The sequence below is a fragment of the Stegostoma tigrinum genome, chromosome 4, assembly GCF_030684315.1.
Source record: "Stegostoma tigrinum isolate sSteTig4 chromosome 4, sSteTig4.hap1, whole genome shotgun sequence".
NCBI classification, from domain to species: domain Eukaryota; kingdom Metazoa; phylum Chordata; class Chondrichthyes; order Orectolobiformes; family Stegostomatidae; genus Stegostoma; species Stegostoma tigrinum.
In genome coordinates, this window is record NC_081357.1 from 47,475,822 (window position 1) to 47,497,714 (window position 21,893).

A 21,893-nucleotide genomic window follows, 5' to 3' on the forward strand; every position below is an offset into this window, starting at 1 on the left:
CAAGATACCTATGTGATTTCAGGTCTCAGAAAGCTGCCTTGGTGGATAGAAAGAACACTGATTGTGCTCTGGGGCGCCTGAGTGTATAGGTGCTTCAAACAGAATCACATTCCCCACTCTCATAAAGGCAACTCCTGAGGGAGTTAACAATTCTTGGCATTGATATTGACATCATTAGCATTCTCCCTTCCCCTTAAAGCAACTTTTCAGAATTTAAAATAAATAGCACCTAGACTTGTTAACCTTTCAGGAGTGCTTATTTATTGCCAAATATCATAGTCCAATTGCTTAAAAGAAAACAAGGGAAATGATTAGTTTGTCAACTTGCTAGCAAACAAAACTACTGAGGTTTACTAACAACTTTTTGGCCGTGAAAGTCCTCGTGGAAATAGTAAAACGTTATGATGGCCTATTTTAAATATGTCATGTGATGTTTAAACTAAGATAGTACGAAGGAGACGCGAACATCAATGAAGATAAGAACACTTAGAACTGATCAGCGCTGTGCATTCACATTTTCTGATTGGGAACCGAAACGAAAAAAAATTGCGTCCCACCAGTTATTTTAGTACACTGAGAATGAGATGATTTCAGAATTTCCAATAAAAATAAGAAGCACTGGGAAACATAACGCGTCATTCTCACTGGAAAATTATTGCTAGTCGAAAGGTGCCTATGGTGAAGGGAGGATTAAAGCAAAGGGAGCTGTTTTGAGCACCCACGGACAGTGTTTTGTTCGGCCCATATTTCCGAACATATCTGGACAACAATCCGTAGGTTGGCAGTCAATGTAAATAACATGATCGACTACTGGAAGAATGGCATTTAATCTGGACATAATGCATTTCAGTCGTAAACCCGAGAAAATCTCGCGAATTGAATGCAAATATGTTATTTGCAATGAAAAGTCTTGTTCAAAAGTCTGTGAAGTATTTATTATCATTGGTGGTATTAATAAATTCTAATCGGTAAGAATTATTTTACACTTTGTTCACAGTTTAATATTTAATTTACATTCCACCCTACATTAGGAGATATATTTCTAACATTATTCCTTTAAATACAATTTTCTACCAATTTCAGTTACCGAATTTGAAAGCAAGAAGATATTTTTACATTCAAATGTCTTGACAAACGTTATGCCAAGAGTCCTTCTCTGACTGATATTATATAAAATTTCATTAGAGGCGAAGTGTCAAAGATTCAATATTACATTAAAATTGCAACTTTCACGCGCACAATTTGGCTGTCCTGGGCGTAAATTCCATGAGATTTTTAAGCACTGCTTTTGTCTATTTTTATTCAATACATGGAGTTTGTAAAGCTTTCTTTTTCCTCCAACACTCTTCAAAGAAGTATAAACTACTTAGTTTCAACACTCAGAGAATAACATAGATGCCCATACAATCTGGGAAAATCTGTTTTTCCATTGTTTAAAAAAAATAAACGAAATTATCTTGTAATTCTGGGTTTGTTTAAAATCACTGTTTAAATGAATGAGTTAGGTGAATCTTATTTATTTTCCTTAATTTATTTTCCTATGAGTTTGTCTTATTTTTGACTGAATAGGGCAGGGCCACAATTTCTGTCAGCAACGCTGTTGAGTTTTGAGAGGTGCCAATCTGGTGTCACTATGAGAAATTTACAGGAGATGCTCAGATAAAGGGAAAGTCACTCAATCACAATTCTGGCTTGCGTACCAGAACCTTTAATGTATTCTAAAGAACCGTTTTTTGATAACTGGTATATGAAAATATCGATACATTTTCGAGTGCCTCACAACGGCGGAAAATGAACAAAGTGTGTTGTCAAAGGCCAATTAGTAGCTACGCAGCAGCAACCAACTGCATTTAGCTCATTTTGTCCCAATTGACCGGTATGTTTGAGCATTTTCATTAAATAGAACCTTGTTCTATTTCCCAATTGCAGTCATTTGAAGAATGCACTCGCATCAAGTGATGCCAATGATGTTCCCAACTGGGTTACAAAAGTATCCAATATAAGGCGAGTTAACATGAAAGCAAAACACACGCGTGGGCTGACAGAAGACAAAAAAAAAACCCTTGTCAACTGTTTAATATTCTTCAGTTGTTATTCAAATTACGCCTGATCGGATTTTTAGCTTTATAACATTCTTGGTTCCGCTTTAATTTCCGACAGTCCAAGCAAGCCATACGCGAATTATAATTGATCAAGATCTCACCCCGTACACTAAATGTTTTGTTGTTCCTGCTACTCCTTGTTACAGTGTTCCAAGACTACGCCGGGACTGATAAAAGACAATGCGCTCTTGTATACACGTGAAGGCCAGTTCACTTCTGAATATTTTTATGACATCGCCATCGTGTCAAGCACCAAAGAAATTATGAGACAAACGACTTACCCCTCCGTATTACTCCGCCTTGGCCGTTTAAAACTAACCCACATTGCGCCTCCACCGAGTTCTGAAAATCAAAACACAAATGCGAGATAAGGAGGCTTGAATTTAAAACAAAATGAATACCCTGTCATTTCAGTTTTTTAAAATAATTGATAATGTTCACGTTCAATCCATCCCAGAAATGATTTTAACAAGCTTGCCCTTTTCTGCTCAAATTTGCAACAAAAAAGCTCCGTTCTTTCATTCTTAACCAGTTGGCTTTAATTATTGAAGTAGCCCTTTTTGGGGAAAGCTTCCTGATAAAATATAGCAAACACATTTGAATTGCATTCCTGCATTATTTCCTCGCAGACCACCTTTAATAAATACATATTTAAATACATAATATAGTTATATCGTCGGATCAAGTGATGTTTTAAAAAAATATACATTAAATAGTCCTCGTTTGCTAAAACTACATGAGTTTCGGTACGCTGACAGTCAGGTCACTATAAATATATTAATCTATGGAACCTGAACTGATTTAACTACTCTATTTTCATTGAAAATACTTTTCCCATATTATATTTACACATTAATGATAAATATTTTGTTTAAGTACGAATTTCCATTTTCTCTACCAATAATATAAAGCTCTTTACCCTGTTTAATCCATAGAGAAGTTTGAACAGATTTCGGGGAGAGGTGTCCCATACTAAAGATCGCTTGAATTGGCCTTGTTCCCTTTTTTCTCTCCTTTTTTATCCCCATTGACGCGCTCTTGTAAATCTTTAGAAACTTGCAGCCCTTTCTCTTATGTTCTGGGGTTAAAGTGATTATAGAATCAATATATTAAAAAAACTCCTAGATCAAGCATAAATTAAACTTGTGACGAGGAAAAGGTGTGACAGTTTCTTTTGTTAAGCATAGCAAATCTTTTTAGGGAGCTCAAAGATGTATCTACTGGCTAAAGAACGTTTGCATCTGTTCAGCTGTTTAAGCAGTCTCCAGTCAATTTGAGTTTAGCACAAATTGGCGAGGAAGCAGACCTAAAAACTGGAAACAAACGTCTTCTGTTGCTGGACCAGGCAACAGGACGGCAGGAGCCGAATGGAGCTTTTAAACACAGAATTAACCCGAAGACCAAAATCTTAGTCGAACAACAAACATTTCTATCTCGCTTCTATTGAACGTTTTATTCGATCCTTTATTTTTCTTGCCCACACTTGCTCTTTAAAAGAACACAAGAAAATAACCAGTCTGGTCAGATTACATTGCATAAGTAAATAAATGGGTGACATGAAGTCGAAAATGGGATAAACTACGGTGGACCCGCACATTTCATTTTCCTATTGTTTCTCGATTGCAAATGCCTTAATCCTTCCTTTTAAAAAAAACCACGCTTTGTGTGAAGAAAAATAGCCAAAAATATACAAGTATAAAATTCAGCACCAGACGCGCTGGGCAGAGGAAAAAGACCGTAAAGCGGGTTTAGTTCAGCAGAGTGCGTTGCATTGAATTAAGATTTTCTAAAACCCAATTTGAGAACTTCTATGTAATGAGGCCACAACTCTGTTCTCGGCCCTGATACTCTGTTCTCGGCCCTGATACTGTGCTGTTCGTTTACCCTTTTAGCTTTGGTAAATCAAGGGGTAAAGTCACGTTTTACATGCACTAATCATTTTAATTTCCTTCTGATCCAAGAGATGATATACATATATATATATATATATGCATGTATGAACTGAGCTGAAATACAGCGCGTCTTAGAAAGAAATGCAGATATCAATGCGACGGGCGAGACGTCGAGCAGAAGGTTTTCAAATTCCTATTTTTACTGAATTGATCTTAAAACGTAAGAGCACGGGGAACAAGAAACAAAATTAATGTGAGTATAAACGTGAAATATTCAAATTAGACATGCAATTTTTTGAAGGTAAGAAAATAACAATGTGTACTTCGTTTCAGTGATTCGGTATGTTTAAAATAAAATAATTTCCAAAAAAATGCGGGCTCTATAACATAGTAACGACATTTTAAAATAAAGAAGTTGATCTAATCTAATCTAATTGATTTTTTTAAAAATCCACGCTTTGTTTTATCCTTTGTTTCGAATTCTCTCTGGCTGCGTTCAGTTTTATTCCCTCCCACTATTTTAATATTAAAATACGGTTTTCCAGCAATTCAATTTTTATCCGTGCTGGTGGATTCAGAAAGTTTCTGGAAGACGATTATACAGCAACGAATGACTACAGGACAGCTAATGTACTAGTAAGAAATAAGTAGAATTTACAACAGCCCAATCTACAATTCAGGTACAAGAACAGAATCTCTTCAGTTCTGCATTTTCTTCAGAGCGGCCGATATTAAATTACTAGAGGAAAACAGATAACAATATTGTTCACATTCTGATCTTGACTTATTGCTGTTTTGTGTTGTACTATTCACGTTTGACGGTGAGCAACTGGGCTGCCACCACAGAGAAATCACTGTTGCTACGGGCTATCAAAAGGAACTTTATTAAAGTTACAATATTTTTGTTTAAGGTCTGGACAGTGATACAGAACATGCTTCAAACATAATGGCATATCACCTCTTTTACTGATTATAAGCGACTTTAGTGTGATTGCCGCAACCTTTGTTAGCTTCGCTCCTTTCTAAAGGAGCAGACAAAGAACACTGGTTAAACCATTTCTATATTTCATTGAGGGGGTTGGGAAGAGGGGGCTATTAAAAAAGGGACTTAAAATCTACGAAGTTTGCAAAATTACGCTGTAAAGAAGCAAAACGAACTCATGTTTCCTTATTGAGAATTTTGGATTTTTGGAACCGCTAGATTGTGATGAATGCTAATTTTACCTGTATGTCATCAGATCCTGGAGGTGGAAGCCCTAGATTTGGACCTGGCAGAAGTCTTTGGTCTGAGATCATGCCATATTGGGAGCCATGGCTCATAAGAGACAGATCGTGTCGGCGGTAAGCTTCCAAACACCCCAGCTCTCGCCTCTGCTCATCCAGGCAGGAGGACTTGAGAGTCCGGGCATTATGAAGGTTGATAAAGTCTGCAGGTTCTCCATGATGGATCTGCTGGTAGTATTGCTGGGTATGGTGGAGACTATTCAATGAATAGGCATCTGGGTTGACTGCCGGGTGGCTGTGCTGGAACTCATAGTGGAAGGACTGGTGGTGCAGAGGGGTGTACTGGTGATTTGTGGAGAAATAAGGTGAAGTAAAATCGGTTCCATTCGCCGAGTAGGTTAAAGGGGATGAGGATGAATAGGCGACTGTAGAATTTGCCACTGACTCCAGACATCCGAGCTGCATCAGACGATAGCTGTTTGATCCATCATGACGTATCTGCGAAAAAGAAAAGAATAGAAAACAAATCTGGTTTGTCATTTCTTATACCTTGCAGGTAGATAAGTGCAATCAATCTGCTCAATCGCTCAATCATTAAAGCCTGCGAGAAAATACACCACAAGCGCCTTAAACCCGTCCATCACCAATAGAAAATGCTCAAATCCCTTCCAACAATACACGGCGGTTTAACTAAATCTAGCTACTTAACTTTCCATCTTTTGGAGGATAACGTTTTCTTTTCAATTGTGGCAACTGTTGCAGTGCATCGAATGGCATTCTCGCGACAGATGTCATAACGAATAAATTTTTTCTTTAAGCCGGGAGAAACGTAACTTTTAATTGATTACCACAGATTTAGAAATGTCATAAAAACCACCAGCAGAATAAAAATACCTCGGGATCATGGACGAGACCCGGGAACGTTGCTGACATTTTCAATCCAAAAAGAGGTTCAATGCGAGCAAATTAAAAAAAACACTCGATTTCTCCCCTGAAATGTTATTCTCTTTACACCCAGGAAGAATCCGTCTATTCCAGGCGAAATAACGCTTCCTCTGCACAAAAGCAACTCCCTGTATCACATTTTGTACTTGTCGGGTTTTTTTTTCTTAACTGATGGCGTAGGTCCCTTGGTAATATATAAGTTTTGAAAATTAAGCATCAGCATTGAACTGGGAAGACAATAGACAGAAGCGCTCTATCCCAGGAGACGCGGAATAAATATTGTATCTTCTCCTCATCACAGCCTAGCTGGCTCTAACTTGCTAATTGTGCTGGGGAGTTTTTGGTGTTTTTTTCCTGTTTTCTCTCCAATAACGGCGGATTTGTGACACCTAATCTTGTAAACCTTTATTGCAATGTTCGAAGACGTGAGGGAAGGAATGATATATTTATCGGATCCGTGGCATACCTGCTTAACGTAAGTAGAGATTTCACCCGAGATAACAGAAGAAATCTGGGATTATTAAACTTGCATCACGCTGAAAGATATTTAGACAGAACCATTTAAAAAGGAAAACGCCCAGCTTTGTTGAAGCTACTGTTAAGTATAACATACTGTCTAGAATATCTGAAACTATTTCACTGCATAATGACTGCTATATATATATATTTATATTTAAAATGTTGTGATATATTTTCAAGCAAAACACCAGGTTTAGTGGCCAAAGCAAATGATGAACTTTTTAAAAGGAGTACATTTACACAAGGCCAACACCCAGGAGTATTGCATATGTTTGATTTTGTTAGTTTCAATTGATTTGCTAACATACAAAAGGGAAAGAAATATGTAATCAGCAAGTATTTTATGGTATATTTCGATTGTTCTTGCTCACATTGATGTTTTCATATTTATCCTTTTTTTTAAAGATCTCTAACACGTTGTCAGTTGTAATTCACTTTTTGCAATTTGGTTCTAAGTAATATTGCCATGAACGATAAGGTATCCATGCCTGTGGTGGTTAGCATCGCTGCGTAGCAGTGGTAAATGCTGTATCATTCCTATTTTAAGAAGGCTTCGACCAACTTGCAGGAACTTTTCCGTTTTGAATATATCAAATGGTATTAGAAGAAATAAAACGTGGGCTTTCTTATTACTGCGTGAGAACAGCATAATTGGACGGGTCAACACTCCCATCAGTGATGACGCAGTTATTAAATAACGCACTATACTTAAACTGTTTCAATAACTACCGCACGAGGGAGATACTTTTACAATCCCTGGCTTAGAATATTTCAATACATGGACGATTGAGAGTTGCTCATTCTGCTCGGGACATAAGGCCATTTTCAAAACAGATTATTAATCCGGTCCCATTTTATTAAACTTTCAAGAAAAACCATGTCTTTTCTTAAATCCTGCCATTCAGCAATATATTTTCGTTGATTTCTGGGCCAAGCTTAGTGAGCCTACAAGCTGTTTTCATTGTATCTGATTTTCTTTCATAACTGTATCTGAAATAGGACGCACTTTGCTAGACGCCTGGACAGGTTCAAGACGAGGTTGCATATCCAATGTTTCCTGGTCATTATTAAGTAGTGCCTGTGCAAGTCTCAGAAGTTGTATATTGTGCTTTAACGAACAGCAGGCGATCTAACATTAAACTCTGTGGAATAATAAAATCAAGTTTTGGGTGTGGAGTTCTGCCAGACCCCTCGTCTTTACTCATGCAGACTAACCAGAATTGTCACCCTGGCCCCTTTTCCTTTGTGCAAATCGGCAGAGGCACACGACCACTATTTACCTCCATTGTGTGAAGTCCAAGTGTGATTATCCAGGCGTGAAAAAAGGTCACTTTCTTCCTCTTCAACATGTCATTAGCTCTGTTGAATTTACTTACAATCATCTCCACATCGAAGAGAAACAATCAAAATAACAAAGGATTTTGACATAACAAGTACCAGTTCCATTATTATATTATTGGTTTGCAATATTTACAAATTATTGTTCAGTAAATATATTTTACAATAATGAATGCATAAAATGTGTTAATAAACTTCTATATTTTACACTTGCCACTTTATTCTTTAAGTTTGGGGTCATTGTTTATTTAGGTGTAGGTTTTTTTGTTAAAATGAAATAAAGTATTGTGTATACTTCGTGTTGCTTTACTCCGTGAGTTGCCTGAATATCAGTTCAGCTTGTTCAGTCATCTTGCAGTGTAAATTACTAGCACCCTTATCAATAGATGTCCACTATTAATGTTAATAATGCTTAAACATAATCAGAGAAACATGTCGGTACTCCAAACAACACTACTTAAACAGTTGCTCCCAGCTGTCTGTACGGGTATAGAAGGCTTCAGCGAAAGACACGTTGTTTAGAGCCCCTAGTAGTGTTTACTGTTGTTATACCTGTATCTGAAGATGATGTAGCGCAGGGCGCGTAAGTTTCGAATTTTAGAATGCCATGGTATTTTGGTTTCCATTACGAAAAGATTTCAATTATTGACAGAATACTCGGATAGATTCTACCACTCAAGTATTCTCAACGGCTCCGAAATTGGTTGGTTTCAGCACGGGTTACTTGAGAAAAGCAGAAACATCGCCAAGATAAATCTCAGAAGTTAAATGAAAATTGCAATACATTGCTGTAAGTAGACGATCTTGTTACTTTATAAAATGTTTAAACATTAAGAATTAAAATGTCAACGTTTTGTTACAATGTAATATTTGCCAATTGTCCCAATTGTAAATTAACTCTTACACATGTGATGCTATTGTTAGGATTTGGCTGGAAAATACTGTGCAAGTTAAATTGGAAACCAGCCAGTGGTAAAATAGTTCTGAAATACAATTTAAAGGAAATCTATGAAAAGTATATAACGTGCTTTCATAATAATTATCAGCTCACTCCAATTATGTGAAGTCTGAAGCGACCATAAGAGTATTGTTATATGCGCATGAGCCAGTGTATTAATTTATCCTTTCAAGTCTTAATTACCACTTCATCTGGGCTCAGATTCAAGCTTAATTGTGTTTTTTAATAAGCGACAAATCATCTGAAGAGACTATTACATCCTTCAGCAACGCACTTAATTACCATTGCAGTCTGCTGTGACAGGGACGTTTTAAATTTGGCGGGAACACTGTATTTAAACGAAAGGAAACTCAACCCAGCACAAGTCAGACGTATCAGTCATGCCATATGCACCGCACTAGTCAAATATTATGTTCCATCTGTTGATAGTTCTGATGATCCCCTTTTGCACTCAAGGATAAACTGAAATATGTAGTTCTTTGTGTATAGTGAATGGCTCCAGACGTGTAGCAGTTACGGTGTGAATACTCTTACTAAAACAGCTTTTGTACGGGTCCAGGGATTTTTCTTTTAAAAAAAATACATGGGTGCTATATAGCACTGCAAAATTGGATAACTGTAGTCAGTGTACAATTTTTTGATCGCTACATTTCAAAATTACTACAGAAAACGTTCACAACTCACTGAAAAGTAAGCTTTAGGTAAGAGATGATGAATGTTACCAGGGTTACAACCATGACGTTTTACAGTGAACAAGTCATTCCGGAGTTAAGCACCAATAATAATTAGAGCATGCATGCTAAAGATACAAACAATGCAAATTTCATGGGTTTGACAAAAAAACTTTCAAACATGTTTACATCTTTAGACACTGATACATTTCCCAGTACTAATAATAATTCAATAACAAACTGTTGACAAATAATAGGATATAAAATATGCGCAGAGCAAGTATAGAAGTATTTACAAAAATTAAGATTTACACGAGGATTAAGCTTGGAGTTCAGTTACCCTGACAGTTTCCATAAGATTACTTTTCTTTAGTTTGGATTTCATTCATCAAATTGTACTTCAAGGCATAAAAACGGACGCTCGTCATGTTTTAGTGTTCTGGCTTGCAGTTCCCATAAGGCGTCCTAAATCGGAGACGAGTCAATGTTTTGCAAAATTTTATTGCGATGGTTGATCTCAGCTGCGCTGTTATAAAATTACTGTTCACTTTAGATCAACCATTATGGGAGCTATAACGAATTTTTATAGCATATGATGTTTGTCCGATTTAACTTCTCTAATCTGTGCGGTTCTGAACAGTAATGTTCAGTTTGTGTAGTGTTTAAAGGCAAACTGGCGCTGGAATGGGACATATGGGTTTCCGCAGTTCGTCTTTATTCCCGGATCATACACAAACTTTAGAAATTATAATAAGAAGGAAGCAATTCTGGAGGCAGAACAATTGTAGGTGTAAAACTTTACCTAAGGTTTTATCATGTGCACTATATGGAGATCTATCCGCTTTAAAGAGTTTTTTTGTAGAGCCTATTATTCCAGGGGCATACAGCTACTCCCCTCACACTTTCCATCTGCCGCGAATTGAGTTGCCACTGTCACAATGTAAACGTTCAACGCGAATGTTCGACCTTTATCTTCTCAGCTGCTCCCAGGCTGCAGATCGCAGTGCGTAGGACAGGATGACAGCCCTGAGCTTCATTTAAAGCCTCAATACGCTGGAATATAGTGCACTAATATGATTTTGCAGCATCGAATTTGATCATTTCGTGGATGTCTAACATCAAATATAACTTAATATGAATAAAACACACTTGAGAATATTGTCCAAATTGCATTTTGTTGACCTGCCGAGGTAGTGGTTTAAACTGAGGCCCTGTAATCCGTCTGGGCGAAGATAAAGCATCCTACGTTATTATTCCAAGATCATGAAATTAACAGAATCTGTCAATATGTTTCTCTAATCCAACATTATAAAAACCCAGAATCTCTGGCCACCGATATCAGTGTTGCATGTTGCCTACATTAAAGTAGTGTTAACTGTTCAAGGTGCTTCATTAGCTCTGAGGCGCTTTTGGAGATCCTTTCGTGGTGAAAGTTTCAACCCACAGGCAAGGTTCATTTTGTTTCCTTCTACCACGAAATACACATTAACATGCTCAAAATATTGATTTGAAGTTTTTCAATTCCTCTGTGATAATCCAGTGTGGTTCTGCCAAGGCCATAGGCAGGACGGTTTGCGTTATCAATGGTAAATGGTATCAATTGCAATTTATGACATTTTAAGAATTTAATCTGATTATCATGGTATTCATTAAAGTGATCCGATGAATGTTGTTCGCGCTTAACGTTTTTAAAATTCGCGATGGTAGAGGTTGTTATTTGTAAATATGTTGAACCATCAATGCATATACGGCTTTAACTGTAAAGTGTGTAATCTCCTTTAAATCCGACTGTAACCACGCGTTCCTGCGTATACACCAAAAAACTGCGCCAATACTTCGATCCTGGGCTGCATAGTATGCAGTCGAGTTTCAGTAATTTAAAAAAGAACACAAAACAATTGATGTTCCGGATTTCACTGAAGCCAATTCTTTTGGGACACAACGACACATCCAGGTTCTGTTCATATTGAACCCCAGATAAAATCAAATAGCATGGATGCTGGAAATCTGGCATAAAAACAAAAAGTTCTGGGAAAACGTCGCAGGTCTGGCAGCATCCAGCTTCGAAGAAGAGTCACATTGGACTCGAAACATTATCTCTATTTCTCTCTACAAATATTGCCAGGTCTGCTGAATTTCTCCAGTACTTACTGTTTTATTCCATATTAGGCCTACTTTGCCTTCACGAATCGTGGAAAGAACCAAAAGGGGACCAAAAATAGCACCAAGTTGTATTTCTGTACATTCTATTTCGTAACGAAAATGCTTTCCTGTGCGTTTTCTTAGCCAGTCTCAATTATCACGTTGATAAAGATACTTACAGTGTATACATTTCAAGAGAGTACTCTCTGACAAGATGCTTCAGCAGGTTTCCTGTTGCTAAGCATCAGGAAAGTTAGTTTTCGTCAGAGCAGGTTATCAGGCGAGGTAATAAACTAACCATTACAACATACGTTTTATAAAATGGATTATATTTTAAACATAAATAAAACGCTAATGTGCAGTTAGATGCAGTTAAAACATTTGCAGCTCAAATGATTAAGCGTCTAGTCCGGCAAAAACTTTTATAACCTTGACGTCCATGAAGGCAACCAGAGGTTATAAGAAAAAGTTCGCAGTTACAATGCTGTTATCTGGTTCAAACACTTTCCAGTTTTACTGCAAGCTTTCGATGCGAAGACCACTAGTTATTTGACACCAAATAATTTGGGGCATTGTAGTTTGCTGAAAACAAGTTTCATGTATTTTAGTTGTAGCATTCTTATCAGGTTCAGAAGAATCGTACTAGCTGTACTCTTATGCATCAAAAGAATAAAGGATTCGGCCATCGCTTGCTGCTCAGCTTTTTCACCATCCATGTTGAATCAGGATTCGCCTTTATAAGCACCAGCTCAATTAATAGGAATTTACTCTCGGGACAGCATTACCGCCAGCGGTCTGAAGAGTATTATTTATTCACCTTTCCCGTCGAACATTAATTGTGTATAACCGCATTGTTTTAAAGGAAGCACGATTGGACATAATTGAGAAAATATTCTTTTAAACCTGTTGCAGTGTAGGGTTGGTAGCAACTTCATGTGTGTTGTAAAATTAAAAGAAAAACTTCGACCTCGGAACATTGACAGGAATACATAGCTTCGAAGAGATGCAGCTGCAGGTTTCATGCCATCATTGTGTAATGACTCCGCCCCCTTCCACATTGGATACCAGTTTAGAAGGTAGGAAGGCCGTGCGTGTGAGAATGGTCTGATAATTAGGCAGATACAGATAAATAGATTCATACAGAATTGGCAAAAAAGTATCGAATTCTCAAACCTTGTTGAAAATAAAATTGGAAGAAAGTATACGTATTAACGCATGAAAAGAGATAGATATGGAACTTGGCAAACACAAAATAGAGATAATTAGGAACTGCCGATGCTGGAGTCTGAGATAACAAGGTGTGGAGCTGAATGAACACAGCAGGCCAGGCAGCATCAGAGAAGGAAAGCTGACCGTTTCGGGTCTGGACCCTTATGAAAAGGGTCCAGGCCTGAAACGTCAGCTTTCCTACCCCTCTGATGCTGCCTGGCCTGCTGTGTTCATTCAGCTCCACATCTTACTATCGTAAACACAAAATAAATACGCACTGGTTAGCAAAGCTGTGAGATACATAGTTATCAATCCGCCCAGAGCAGACATTTAAACTGCGTATTAAAACGTTCCCATTCTACAGGTTTGGAGTCGTTTCATGCTGTCAGGTTCATTATGCTGACACGTTTAAATCTGTGCCAAGTAAACCATAACTTAGCAATGATACTAAAATTACAAATTTAAAAAAGTTTAAATTATATTTCACTGAGGATAGGAGAATTTATTGACACGTGAGGAAGACAGTAATTTTAAATAAATCAATGTCCAATTTAAAAAGATCAGATACACTATGGCTGTTTAACCTGATCTTAATAGTTGATCCGAAGTACAAGCAGATATTCTAATGAGACGTTGAGTAGGTTAGGCTTTTTGGGGTTTAGGAAAATGAGGAGGCTTTATTGAAACACATTAGATTCTAAAGGGGCTTGACAGGGTAGATGTGGAGAAGTTCCCTGAGCGGACAGTCTGGGACCTGAAAGCATGATCCCAGAATAAAAATTCACCCATTTAAAGCAGAGATGAGGAGGACCTTTTTTTGCCTGAGGGTGGTGTATCTGAGGAACTCTTTAACATGGAGGGCTGTCCAAGTGGGTCGCTGGGTACATTCGGGGATGGGATGTACAAATGTCAAATCACTAAAGGAAGCAACGGTAAGGGATGGATAAGGCTTGAAATTGGAGAGAAGGATTATAAAATCAGTCGCGATCATTGGCTCGTGATGCAGTGGTAAGTTCCCTATTCCTGAACTAGGAGGCCCGGTTTCATGTTCCATCCGATCCAGAGGTTTGTAATAACATTTCTGAACAGTTTGATTAGAAAACGTGCACACCTCAGCTATGGTTACTCGATGGGTCAAGTGACCTTCTTCTGCACCAAGCCTTATAGTAAATGTGCATATACCTTGACACATTTGGTGCAGCATTATCGTCTAATGCAGTCAACGAGGTAAAAAAAATAACAGGGTTGTCCCTGCTTGACAAAGCAACTACTATATGATCTTTATCCATCAAACAGTTTATGATAATTAAGTAACGATGCTTAATTTAAATTGTTATAACTAGTGAATTCACATAGTCATGTTATGATTGTATCAGAAATATCCGACCCCACCACCCAAGACATTTTTCCATCCCCACCCTTGTCTGCCTTCCGAAGAGACCACTCTCTCTGTGACTCCCTTGTTCGCTCCACACTGCCCTCTAACCCCACCACACCTGGCACCTTCCCCTGCAACCGCAGGAAGTGCTACACTTGCCCCCACACCTCCTCCCTCACGCCCATCCCAGGCCCCAAGATGACTTTCCATATCAAGCAGATGTTCACCTGTACATCTGCCAATGTGGTATATTGTATCCACTGCACCCGGTGTCGCTTCCTCTACATTGGGGAAACCAAGCGGAGGCTTGGGGACCGCTTTGCAGAACACCTCCGCTCGGTTCGCAACAAACAACTGCACCTCCCAGTCACGAACCATTTTAACTCCCCCTCCCATTCCTCAGATGACATGTCCATCATGGGCCTCCTGCAGTTGCAGTGCCACAACGGTGCCACCCGTAGGTTGCAGGAACAGCAACTCATATTCCACTTGGGAACCCTGCAGCCCAATGGTATCAATGTGGTCTTCACAAGCTTCAAAATATTCCCTACCCCCACTGCATCCCAAAACCAGCCCAGCCTGTCCCCGCCTCCCTAACCTGTTCTTCCTCTCACGTATCGCTTCCTCCCACCTCAAGTCGCACCTCCATTTCCTACCTACTAACCTCATCCCGCCTCCTTGACCTGTCCGTCTTCCCTGGATTGACCTATCCCCTCCCTACCTCCCTACCTATACTCTCCTCTCCACCTATCTTCTTTTCTCTCCATCTTCGGTCCGCCTCCCCCTCTCTCCCTATTTATTCCAGAACTCTGACCCCATCCCCCTCTCTGATGAAGGGTCTAGGCCCGAAACGACAGCTTTTGTGCTCCTGAGATGCTGCTTGGCCTGTTGTGTTCATCCAGCTTCACACTTTGATTGTATCTTTTTTTTTTACTGAACCAGTAATCCTAAAGGCCAGACCAACAAAACAATTTAGGCATGAGCTCAATTTCCAACGAGGCAGGTTAAGAATTGCACTTCACTCCTTCTGAAGCGTTAAAAACCCTCAGTGAACATGACATTGAACGTGTGGGATTTCCAAAACAAAATCCAAATGCATTACTCACCTTAACCCAGGTAAAGAAAGCACTTTTCTAATCTTAGCGAAAATGGTTGTCTCTTACCGACCTGCAAGACGTTAAATTCGAGACGAACAACAACGTGGAGTGACTAGTTCTAAAATCATTTTTAGTGTGTTAAATTTCAGCCTCTAAGACCGTGTCTTTGGCCAGCCAGTGTTGCATGGGAGAGTAATCCATGTGGTTACAAAAGAAAAAGATCTTAAATTTGGGAAGTGAAGTGTTCTGATTTAAATGAGGGAATAAATTATAGTCAGAATTAGTGGAATTTCCGATTTAGAGTGTGGTCCTTTAAATATTTATCCCATATATGCCACCAAGTTGTTTCACAGTTGCACTCTACTTGATTGTATTCTGGTGGGATTGCATTTTCAGGTTGTTAAAGTTAAGTATCTGAACCATAAATGGCATTCCCACTTCGATTTATACGTTGCTCTTATGGACAGTAACACGTGGGATTATTGAACAATGCAGAGAGTATAGCGTATTCAACGTTTTACACATTTTGTTAACACAACCAAAGAAGCTCCAACATTTGCACTAACCAAATTGATTGCCAAACTATTCATATTTATGTGGTGAGTTCATTAAAACGACACAAAATGCACATGATAACAATATTGTCCATAAAATGAGAATTTGTTTTCTCTTGGCAGTTGGTTTTACTGCAAAAGTGACCTCGTCTTACGGTCATTCTACTCTCACCTTGTGACGTACTTTTCCGCTTTGCACCATATAAAGAGCCGCTTTTTACATTTCCCCCCCCCCCCCCCCCAGTACTCTAATGCAGGGCATGATCAACTTTGCAAAATAAGTACTTTGTACATAAATCAGTTAAACCCGGACAATACGCTGTTGCTTTAATCACTAAATGGATCAGATTTATCATTAATTATTTTGTTTGGAACCAGAGCTGTTGGAACATGCACAAGGCCGTATGAAGGAAAAGGCTGGCCTTATGCCTTCAGTGTACAACCATCACAGACGTTCACAGATCATCCAGCGCCCTCAGCTAACATCAGGATCACCTTGCCATTTTACCTTTCTTAAATATGATTGGCAAGGGCTCAAACCTTTCAAGTCACCTAGTGTACAAAAAAATCCTTTAAAATCAATTTTAATTGTCTTGCAATATAGCTTAATACTGAACTGTTTAACTTTTCTAATCCGTTATCACGATTTAACACTTGGTTTATATCTTTAATCTTTGTTTCTAACACTAACTTCGGTTGAGACTTTTCTCTGGATACCTTCCATGAAGCTATTGTTAAATCATGCTTTGGTTCTAATCGGGTCACCTGACTGGAAGAAAGGCTGTACTGATAATGTAATCTGTTTTAAAGGTGCATAATATTTTGGTACACATTATAAAGTATATCAACTATAGATTATCCTGGGAGACAACTGCAAATCATTTCTGATGTCATGCTCATTAATCACTAAGTATAAATATCATAATGCAGAAAAGACACCAGCAGTCAGCCTCCACACTGACAGCTACTGCTGAGACAAAAGTAAATCCCAAGCTGAAAAACAATTTCCAATTGAATTAATAAGATATATTATGAAAAATAACAAATGCCCTAGAGTAATTTCAGTGCAACAATATATTCCTGAGGTTGAGATGACAGTTACAAACCACTTGAGCTTCACTGCAGAGTTGGTGACATGATCTGAATGATTTCATTTAGAGGTTCTTTATTGTAGTGATTGGAGTCAGATTAACCCATTCATTTAGGCCTTCATTTTGAGTGATCTAATTTTGTGGGCTTTCACAAAATTGGAGTTAATGTTTTTAGTTTCCATGCCAAGGTGAACAGCAGCAGCTGAAATCAAAGCTGGAAATAAAATATTCAGGCTCTTATTTACACAAGTGACTAACAGTCTTCAACTTCTTCCTGTACCACTTCTGAAGTGAAGTCACTGAAGCTCAAAAGAATGCCAAACGATTTAAGTAACTGGACATACATAAAACCTTGCAATTGTGTTGATTTTAGACACCAGATAACAAATGGAATTAGTGAAGGAGCTTAATGATTTCCAATTTTATATTTAGAGATAACCAGAATGTAGCCTAAATGATCTGAATTATATGTCACATAATTGAACGTGCACTTTCTATGACTTACTATCAATTTTTAAGGGTTGAACATAAATTGCAACAATTTGTATTCATCTTATTACATAAATAAAACACATTGCAATGTAAAAGATTTATATACCTAGCAACTATGTTTTCATATTCACAGAATAGGATTTCTTAACTCATATTTAGATAGTGTGGAGTAAACATTTCATTATGCCTTTACTCTATCTATTGTTACTGAGCATGTGCACATGGAGCTATGTCATATGAGTCAGATCATAAAGAACTGAAGAGTGAATCTGTAGGTTGCACAAGATGTTCTCTCTAGTCTATAGTTATGTTTAATATAACCTGCTAATGTTTACTTACCTGAGTGTAGATCTCATTGTTGTTTGGTGTTACATGATATTTCATGTACCATGAAATGGAGGCAAGTGTCAATAAGTATCAAATGTAAAACCTGAAGAAAACAGTTCTATGTTTAATCGATGAGGCTAACCCAAACGTTGAGACACCAGAGATGGGGCAAAATCTTGAAATGTCCAGCAGGGATGGGAAGCATCAGTTTTAGACTTCAAGGCTCTCTTAGGCAACAGACTGTGGAAAGGGAAAGCTTATGAACACCTGACAAACAGTGTAAATAGTCCACAGCAAGTGGCACACTGTAAGAAAATACAATAGGCGACATTAAAGAACATGTTACAATAGGTCAGAGGTCTTTAGAGCAATGAGCTGACCTCAAAATTCACCAGGAGAAAGTGGGTAAAGAAACCAAAGTGCCATTGACACCATTAAAAGGACTCCAATGGCAGAAGCTAGGTTCAACTGGATGATAGAGCATCATGGATGCTGAGAGAGAGAGAGAGAGCGCGTGAGAGAGAGGGCGTGAGAGAGAGAGCGAGCGAGTGAGCGAGATATCATTTTGGCATTGGTTTATGGCACAGAGAAAAAGGGGAGACCATAGTCTGTAAGTGTACAAACATTAGAGGACAGTGAGGAGCAAGATGAAATGTTCTTAGAGGCTGTTCCAGGCCCACAAGAAATAATTGACTTTCCTGAGTTTGTAGATCTGTAAGACAATGTTGTCATGCCAATATCATGGTTTTAATATTTGTCTTCTTGCTATTAGCAATGAGAGAGGGCAGATACACGCTGTACTCCACTCCATAAGAAATAGGAGCAGTGCCATTGGAGCTGCTCTCATCCAGGCAAGTGGCAAGTATTCCAAAGCACTCCTGAAATGTGTCTTATAGATGGTGAACAGGCTTTGGAGGAGTCAGAAGATGGGGAATACCTGTTAAAAGGATTCCTAACCTTCAAACTGCCTTTGTAGCAAGAATATTTATATTGTTTTTCAAGCTCAGTTTCTGGTCAGTGCTAACACTCAAGATGTTGACAGTGGGAGATTCAGCAATTGTAATGCCATTGGATGTCAAAGGGCGATGGTTATATTCTCTCTTGTTGTGCTGCCACTTGTGTGGTTTGCATATTACTTACTGGTTCTCAGCCCAATCTTCGATAGTGTCCAAATGCAGCAAGATCTGGACATGGACTGCTTTGGTAAATGAGGAGTTGCAAATGGTAATAAACACTGCACAATCATCAGCAAACATCCCCACATCTGACATTATGATGGAAGGAAGATCATTGATAAAGCATCTGAAGATGTTTTGGTCTAGGACACTACCCCGAGGAACTCCTGCTGTGACGTCCTGGACCTGAAATGACTGACCTCTGACAACAACAATCAGCTTCAGATGTGCCAGATATGCTTCCAACCAGCACAAAATTTTTCATCTAATTCTCATTGACACTAATATTGCATGGATGTTTCTCATCAAGTGCACTCCCTTTCACCTCCTAGATTTCAGCTCTTTTGCCTATGCTTGAATCAAAACTGAGAGTCCCAGGCAAAATCAAACTGGGCATCACTGAGCAGGTCATTGCTGAGCAGATGCTGCTCGATAACACAGTTGATGACACCTTTCATCACTTTACCGGTGATCAAGAGTAGCCCGATAGGGCAGTCAGCGGCTGGGTGGGATTTGTCTTGCTTTTTGTTTGGAGAATGTAACTGGGCAATTTTTCAGATCAAGTAAATGCTGGTGTTGTAGCTGCACTGGAACAGATTTGTTAGCATTGTGGTAAGTTCTGTAACACAATTCCTTAATGCTATTAGAGATAATGGGAACTGCAGATGCTGGAGAATCCAAGATAATAAAATGTGAGGCTGGATGAACACAGCAGGCCAAGCAGCATCTCAGGAGCACAAAAGCTGACGTTTCGGGCCTAGACCCTTCATCAGAGAGGGGGATGGGGTGAGAGTTCTGGAATAAATAGGGAGAGAGGGGGAGGCGGACCGAAGATGGAGAGAAAAGAAGATAGGTGGAGAGAGTATAGGTGGGGAGGTAGGGAGGGGATAGGTCAGTCCAGGGAAGATGGACAGGTCAAGGAGGTGGGATGAGGTTAGTAGGTAGGTGGGGGTGCGGCTTGGGGTGGGAGGAAGGGATGGGTGAGAGGAAGAACAGGTTACGGAGGCAGAGACAGGTTGGACTGGTTTTGGGATGCAGTGGGTGGAGGGGAAGAGCTGGGGTGGTTTAGGGATGCAGTTGGGGAAGGGGAGATTTTGAAACTGGTGAAGTCTGCATTGATACCATTAGGCTGCAGGGTTCCCAGGCGGAATATGAGTTGCTGTTCCTGCAACCTACGGGTGGCATCATTGTGGCAGTGCAGGAGGCCCATGATGGACATGTCATCTAAAGAATGGGAGGGGGAGTGGAAATGGTTTGCGACTGGGAGGTGCAGTTGTTTGTTGCGAACTGAGCGGAGGTGTTCTGCAAAGCAGTCTCCAAGCCTCCGCTTGGTTTCCCCAATGTAGAGGAAGCCACACCGGGTACAGTGGATGCAGTATACCACATTGGCAGATGTGCAGGTGAATCTCTGCTTAATGTGGAATGTCATCTTGGGGCCTGGGATAGGGGTGAGGGAGGTGGTGTGGGGGCAAGTGTAGCATTTCCTGCGGTTGCAGGGGAAGGTGCCAGGTGTGGTGGGGTTGGAGGGCAGTGTGGAGCGAACAAGGGAGTCACGGAGAGAGTGGTCTCTCCGGAAAGCAGACAAGGGTGGGGTTGGAAAAATGTGTTGGGTGGTGGGGTCGGATTGTAGATGGTGGAAGTGTCGGAGGATGATGCGTTGTATCTGGAGGTTGGTAGGGTGGTGTGTGAGAACGAGGGGGATCCTCTTTGGGCGGTTGTGGCGGGGGGCAGGCTGTGAGGGATGTGTTGCGGGAAATGCGGGAGACGCGGTCAAGGGCGTTCTCGATCACTGTGGCCCTCCACTTCTTCCTGTCCCGCAGGCCCGACCAGTTCCCCTCCACCGACACCCTCATCCGCCTAGCCGAACTCGTCCTCACCCTCAACAACTTCTCTTTTGACTCCTCCCACTTCCTACAGACTAAGGGGGTGGCCATGGGCACCCGCATGGGCCCCAGCTGTGCCTGCCTCTTTGTAGGTTACGTGGAACAGTCCCTCTTCCGCACCTACACAGGCCCCAAACCCCACCTCTTCCTCCGGCACATTGATGACTGTATCGGCGCCGCCTCTTGCTCTCCAGAGGAGCTCGAACAGTTCATCCACTTCACCAACACCTTCCACCCCAACCTTCAGTTCACCTGGGCCATCTCCAGCACATCCCTCACCTTCCTGGACCTCTCAGTCTCCATCTCAGGCAACCAGCTTGTAACTGATGTCCATTTCAAGCCCACCGACTCCCACAGCTACCTAGAATACACCTCCTCCCACCCACCCTCCTGCAAAAATTCCATCCCCTATTCCCAATTCCTCCGCCTCCGCCGCATCTGCTCCCAGATAAGACATTCCACTCCCGCACATCCCAGATGTCCAAGTTCTTCAAGGACCGCAACTTTTCCTGCCCACAGTGATCGAGAACGCCCTTGACCGCGTTTCCCGCAACACATCCCTCACAGCCCGCCCCCGCCACAACCGCCCAAAGAGGATCCCCCTCGTTCTCACACACCACCCCACCAACCTCCGGATACAACGCATCATCCTCTGACACTTCCGCCATCTACAATCCGACCCCACCACCCAACACATTTTTCCATCCCCACCCCTGTCTGCTTTCCGGAGAGACTACTCTCTCCGTGACTCCCTTGTTCGCTCCACACTGCCCTCCAACCCCACCACACCCGGCACCTTCCCCTGCAACCGCAGGAAATGCTACATTTGCCCCCACACCTCCTCCCTCACCCCTATCCCAGGCCCAAGATGACATTCCACATTAAGCAGAGGTTCA

General features: G+C 40.3%; 1 protein-coding gene and 1 long non-coding RNA gene across 3 annotated transcripts in view; one reads left to right on the plus strand and one right to left on the minus strand.

The window, feature by feature from the left end:
• The window catches only part of tfap2d (transcription factor AP-2 delta (activating enhancer binding protein 2 delta)), an 81,914-nt gene extending 75,648 nt beyond the window's left edge, over nt 1-6,266 (minus strand). The window contains exons 1-3 of one of the 2 annotated variants that reach the window (XM_048531480.1): nt 6,113-6,266; nt 5,219-5,716; nt 2,384-2,444 (exon numbers count right to left, since the gene is read on the minus strand). In XM_048531480.1, coding sequence (XP_048387437.1) covers nt 2,384-2,444; nt 5,219-5,716; nt 6,113-6,151 — 598 coding nt within the window. In that variant the 5' untranslated portion in view covers nt 6,152-6,266. Of the gene's footprint in view, nt 1-2,383; nt 2,445-5,218; nt 5,765-6,112 lie in introns of those variants that run through there. The other variant, XM_059645736.1, reaches the window with a different exon arrangement.
• A 208-nt stretch (nt 6,267-6,474) lies between these two features.
• The window catches only part of LOC125452730 (uncharacterized), a 38,977-nt gene continuing 23,558 nt past the window's right edge, over nt 6,475-21,893 (plus strand). Inside the window, exons 1-2 of the long non-coding RNA XR_007247587.2 lie at nt 6,475-6,638; nt 8,673-8,810. This is a non-coding gene — a long non-coding RNA (uncharacterized LOC125452730). The remainder of the gene's footprint in view (nt 6,639-8,672; nt 8,811-21,893) is intronic.